At 41.9% G+C, this 6,300-nt stretch overlaps 1 protein-coding gene across 1 annotated transcript; it reads left to right on the forward strand.

The window, feature by feature from the left end:
* The first annotated feature begins 708 nt into the window (after positions 1-708).
* foxl2a (forkhead box L2a) lies at positions 709-2,958 on the forward strand. Its single transcript, XM_052079077.1, has one exon. The coding sequence runs from the start codon at positions 970-972 to the stop codon at positions 1,882-1,884; it is 915 nt and encodes a 304-aa protein (XP_051935037.1). The 5' UTR covers positions 709-969; the 3' UTR covers positions 1,885-2,958.
* Positions 2,959-6,300: the final 3,342 nt, after the last annotated feature.

The raw sequence follows: 6,300 nt of genomic DNA on the forward strand, positions 1-6,300 counted from the left end.
TGCGTGTGTTTGTTGTTGTTGTTGTTGTTGTTGTTTAGTCAATTACCTCTGAGCTGTGTTGTCCACGTTTTCTCTTTCTGCACACGACGTTATGACCTGCACTTATACAGTGCTACATTTAATACGCCCTGCGTTTGCAAATGTGAAAAAGTTTTCATTGGACCTGTCAGAGGTAGAACTCATGTAATAGTGTTTATTGCAGGAGCAGCAGTTTGAGCTGTGTGGATTTTTTTTCATTTAGTTACAAATTCATAATGATATAAAAAAAGAATAAGAGCTCTCAGATGTGCTGCAAAGTCTGGTGTGCTTATTTGAAACTGAAAGCTGCTAGACCGGTTTGCGCTGTTCTGCAACAGTGATAATATACAATTAAATGCAAAAGTGATTGCGTTGCAATATTGCATAATTAGACCGTTACCAAAAAGTGTTTGTATAGCTATGAGACCAAATAAATCGCAGCGTATTTAATCATCATCATCATCATATAATAAACGATATGCCGTAAATGTCATGGCCACGTTGACTTTTTAGAAGCTGGCAAAAAAAATGTACAAATGCTAGTTGCGTACTAAAGTGGCTTACTTTAATGAAGTAGGTGTTGCAGAAAGGTATTATTGAATTGACTGTGAAAGTCGAGGCGGAACTCTCAAGCGCACAAATCACGAGGCACTACGTCGTTCAGTGCGAGAACGCAGCCTGAGTGTGGACGTGGGGGGGACGGGAGGGGGGGGACAAGGAAAGGGTTGGGCTTACCGAGTCACATATCACAACTTGAGTTGCGTCTTGGTCATAAACCAATTTGGTGGGGGTGAAAAAGGAGCCTCATGTGTGGCCACCTACAGAGCCGCAAAAGAAAGACTTGCCCGTGCGTCCGCCGCCGCTGTGTGTACGCATCGCCACGGAAGCATCGGGAGACGAGCACGTTTGCTTTTGCGCTTTTGGACTGGACCGGTTTGGTTTCGCTGGGAAATGATGGCCACTTACCAAAACCCGGACGATGACGCGGTGGCATTGATGATCCACGATAGCAACACCGCGAAGGAGAAAGAGCGACCCAAAGAAGAGCCGGTCCAGGAAAAGGTCGCGGAGAAGGCGGATCCGTCTCAGAAGCCTCCGTACTCCTATGTGGCCCTCATCGCCATGGCCATCCGGGAGAGCTCCGAGAAGCGTCTCACCCTTTCTGGTATTTACCAGTACATCATCAGCAAATTTCCATTCTATGAGAAAAACAAAAAGGGCTGGCAGAACAGCATCCGGCACAACCTGAGTCTCAACGAATGCTTCATCAAAGTTCCTCGAGAGGGCGGCGGGGAAAGGAAGGGCAACTACTGGACTCTCGACCCGGCTTGCGAGGACATGTTCGAGAAGGGCAACTACCGGAGGCGCCGCCGGATGAAGCGACCCTTCAGGCCGCCGCCCACGCACTTCCAGCCGGGGAAGTCCTTGTTCGGAGGGGACGGATACGGCTACCTGTCGCCACCCAAGTACCTGCAGTCCAGCTTCATGAATAACTCGTGGTCGCTGGGCCAACCGCCCACCCCGATGCCATACACTTCCTGTCAGATGGCCGGCGGCAACGTGAGCCCGGTCAAGGCTCTGTCCGCCCCCGCCTCCTACAACCCCTACTCGCGGGTGCAGAGCATGGCGCTCCCGGCTATGGTGAACTCTTACAACGGCATGAGCCACCATCACCACCCGGCCCACCCGCACCACTCTCAGCAGCTGAGCCCAGCCACCGCCACGCCGCCCCCGGTCTCGTCCGGTAACGGAGCCGGGCTTCAGTTCGCTTGCTCCCGCCAGCCGGCGGAGCTGTCTATGATGCACTGCTCGTACTGGGAACACGAGAGCAAACACTCGGCCTTGCATACGAGGATTGATATCTAAACGTAAGCCGTGTACAAATGCGAAGTGACTCTTCGGAGAGATACCTGGTGTCGTTTCCTGTGATTTTGATCGTGATGGGTTTTTTTTTTTTTTTTTTTTTGGACACCGAGTTTGGTTGCAGCCAGTGGAGGTGCCGATGTTGAGAAACCGGAGTCCGGGTGTAAACGGGGTCGCCAGGGCGCATCAGGTAGCGCAACATTTGTAATTGGACTGCCTGTGTATGATTTTGTTATGTCAACTCATTTATATTTCGACCGGGAAATGATTGTGGAACTGTGACAAGGCGTACGTCTCAACTTTACGCGCGGCTTGACCAACATCCAAGCAAAAATCTAGAATCGAATCTCAACTTCAGCCTTCTAAAAACCGAACCGGCCGTTCATGGTTGTAAGTCTTTCGTTCAAACAATGATTCATTGTCCCTTAGACAATTCAGGGTGTTCCATGTTTTCTCTTGTCACCCCCACCCCCTCCGTCCCTCAATATTAATTTCCAATTACGTGAAATAGGCCAGGAGCAGGTTTTGCATTATCTTTTTTTAATAAACGTGATACTGTATATTGTTACATTCATCTTGGGACCATGTTTAATTTTAATTAGCACTTTTCCATATTTTCTAGATTTGTGAATTGTTTTAATAAACATGTGTTTGATAAAATATGGTCAGTGTTCTTGCAGCAATCTCTTTTAAACATTAGACAATGGCGGCCACATTAGGTGATAAAACCTTTACAACTGCACCAGAATTTAAAAAAAAAACAGCTCAACTTGAACTTTACGAAATCCGCGCAAAATGACTCTAAATGATTATTGATTATAATTTGCAGATAAGCTTTATGGTCTTTAACTTCAGATTTTTCTATAATAAAATAATAACACTGGCACATTAACAATATAAATATTTTGTGTTTATTTTTAAGTCTTTAAAAATGCTCATGGTTTGTTCACATTTTCAGCTTGATACTTAGTAATAGTACCGGGGAAAATTTTTAATTTGAACTCATAAAACATCAGCTTCATTTTTTTTCTCCGCGGATAAAATTAGATTAAAGGCAAAATGAATATATTACTGTGCAAATGTGAAAAAAAAGGCAATTTAACATAAGACATGAAGCACGCGTATATTTTCAACCTTTTCTAATTTCGAAATGTGATAAGAATCAATCACATTGACGAATTGATGCATGCCAACGCTAAAAGCACACCAATCCCAAGGGACGGCAATTACGACAAAGCCAAAAACCAATAATAATAATAATAACAATAATAATCATACAATAAATTTACATGTCAGTCCTGCTCTCTGCGCGCATGCAACTATTTGGAGAATCCGTGCGCGACATTCCCACAGAGAAGACATATATATCCTCTGGCTGTATTTTTGTGAGACAGAGTTAAATCCCCTACGGGAACCCGGCTGTGTTGTGACAGCATCCGAATAAAGCGATATATTGTGCTACAACTTCAAACACTTTGACGTTGTGATCATATTTCCAAAATAAGAATTATTGTGTTTGGCACGTTTGCTGTTTGAGTTGAACTTTCGGGGACTTCACAATCAATACTTAAGGCTCTATTCAGTTCCAGATGCAAATTTAGAGCCCACTTGGTTGTTGTTTGGAGGAAAGTGGATAGGTGTAGTCTATTTTATGTAGTTCAATATTAATGAAGTTATGGGCTCACCCCTCTGAGATCACATGAATTTGGCGCCCATGTTCAAAGTGAAACCCAGCTGTGTTTTCATTCTGAGGTGCAGACACACACTCACATTCATTTTCAGCCTGCGACTGTCCAACACATTTTTCATCCAAGTGAAACATCAATGCACACACAGACTCCTGTGTGTCTGCTCCAAGGGGAATCTTTATTAAATCTACGGTCCACGTGAAGGAATAACAGTGTTCCCTCTTTTTTTTTTTTTTTTACTTTGGGTGTGTTGTGCCATCTTAATTTGGCACGACATAGCATCATTTTTCAAAACATCACAGCTTATATTAGTAGTGTCAAGAAATAAGGAAACTAATGGGAACTTTGTAACAGTTTGAAATGTTGACCTTTTTTTAAAAAAAACATTTTTATCTAGCAGCATATCAAGAATAATGAAATATAGACATTCGATTTTTCCTTGCAAAAGTTTGATTTTCAAATACGTTATTATTATTATTATTATTATTATTACTGAAGGGCGACCAGACCAACGTCTTTTATTATTGCTATATTGATTATTCTCTGTACCTATATGATAATGTGCATGTCGGCAGAATCGCTATGTTTCTTTCCCAGTGTTCTGCAAGGATCATCTCCCAAAAGAATATCGCTTCAATTTTTTGCGCGCAGTTCATCATACTATTCTATTACATAACGAAATAGAACCAGCAGCAGCACTTCTGCATCCATGCGCACAAGGGGGGCATGTAGCAGTGTACATTCTCTGTTTCCTCACATTTATGTTTTATAAACAAGCAGGAGATAAGGACGCGTTTGAATGACAAATGTATGCCAAACACCCCTCTTAGAACAACAAATACAAGTGTTTAAAAGTATTTTTTAGCGGGTGTGCGACGGGCAACTACGTAAACCATCAGGCACAGACGGGCATCTGAGTTTTGGGAGGCGTGTGTTTCACGGTTCACAGTACACGATAGTAAATTAGAATTAGAAAACAAAACGACGCTTTGGAAACATTTTACTTTGACGCACGAACATTTAGTCATATAGCTGTGATTATAAAATAATGAAGAAGTTTTAGCAGTGCTGCACCATTTCTGTTTAGGGCGCAATTTGAATTGAGTAAAACAAAATATTTCATTTTCAATTTGAAGTTTATGATTTTTTTTTTTTTGGTAAGGTTGAGAGAACGAGTTCAAAAAAGTTCCTCTACGCACTAAAAGATGTCCTCTAAAGCTCCGCAGCTCAAGAGAAGAAAGATGTACATAAAGAGCAGAGGATACTCGAATGCGTGTATGAAATGAGCGTGTCGGTGAAGTTGAGTGCATGGCAGGTGTGCATGTGCTCACAGAGGTTGACAGTTCACCCGGGAGGTCTGGAACAATGGGCCTGCATACAGGATGTCTCGGGGGCTCAGAGAGATAAGGCCAGTCGAGGTTCATGGCTCCAACACAGACTTAGATTTGGTCCTGCCCCAGACATCCATATAGCACTGCGAGTAGTGGAAGAACATTATCCTACACGTATACAGTCAGACATTCATTTTATTAAATAGTATAAAATTACATTGTGCACCAAACCACTTGGCCGGCCGCGTTCATTTTCATTTATTATTCATGAACAGAAGCATAATATTGTTTTTAATAATAGTACAATTGCAAAATATTTGAATGAAATTAAACCGAATCATATCGTTGCGTGCATAAGGCGACATCAAAACATGAAATCCTTGCAACATTCTACAGTCTATACAAAACCTACACGTGTAGCGTTTAAGCGCAGATCACGTGACCCTTCTTGCTTAATTGCGTGCTGCACTGCAGGAGTTGATATTCTGCAGGCTGTAAAACATGCTGTGACGTTATGAGGCATGCATCAAGACAATAAACATATCCCCATAAATAAAACGCAAGCCTCCTACAGAAACTGACCACTGGCTATGAGTCCAAACACATAAATAAATTAACGAATAAATTAATAAACAAATACTTTTCACAGTCTTTTTTTTTGGCATGCAATTATTTGGACGTGGTTTATATTTGTGCACAAGTGCTGCATTTTAACAATAAGCCAGGCATTAAGATCAACATTGAGTCGGCGGTCTTCACAAATAAACATTCATTGTATCATGACAACATTTTAAAAAGCACAGCTCCCCCAGGATGGCACTGGTTTAATTATACTGCAACCTTTAATTATTTGCTGTTCACAAAACATGCAACGCTATTGGAATGCGTGCAGCGAGACAAACAACAGACAAACTGTCCTGAAGAATTCTTGCACAGAATTGTTGCCTTTTAGCTGCTTTTGCATAATAACCGTGATTGCACTACATACATGGCCAACCTATTGAATAAACCTGTCACATTGTGTGCACGTGTGCGTGCGCGCATGTTTTACAAATGGCCCTAATAAAATTAACATCACTCATTGAGAATAATGTCAGCGGAATCAGGATGAAAAGATGAAACAATACTGTATTTCGAGGGTTATTTATATGCGCAGCTGCTCTGCTCGGAAAACGTGCTTATTGAAACAGTGTGGGTCATTCGAGACAAATAGCCCAAGTAAAACCTGTATTTTCTCAAAATAAAACTGTAAATGTACCGCATTATATGAAACGTAAGCCTCCTATTAGGCTATAAATTAACTCGGCTCCAGTGGGCCTTTTATATTTACTTATTTATTTACAATGAGTTGTTTGCACGAAAATCGCAAAAGAGCGTTAAATACGTCAAGACAAGCACAT

This window comes from Hippocampus zosterae, chromosome 10 (assembly GCF_025434085.1).
Source record: "Hippocampus zosterae strain Florida chromosome 10, ASM2543408v3, whole genome shotgun sequence".
Taxonomy (NCBI): Eukaryota; Metazoa; Chordata; class Actinopteri; order Syngnathiformes; family Syngnathidae; genus Hippocampus; species Hippocampus zosterae.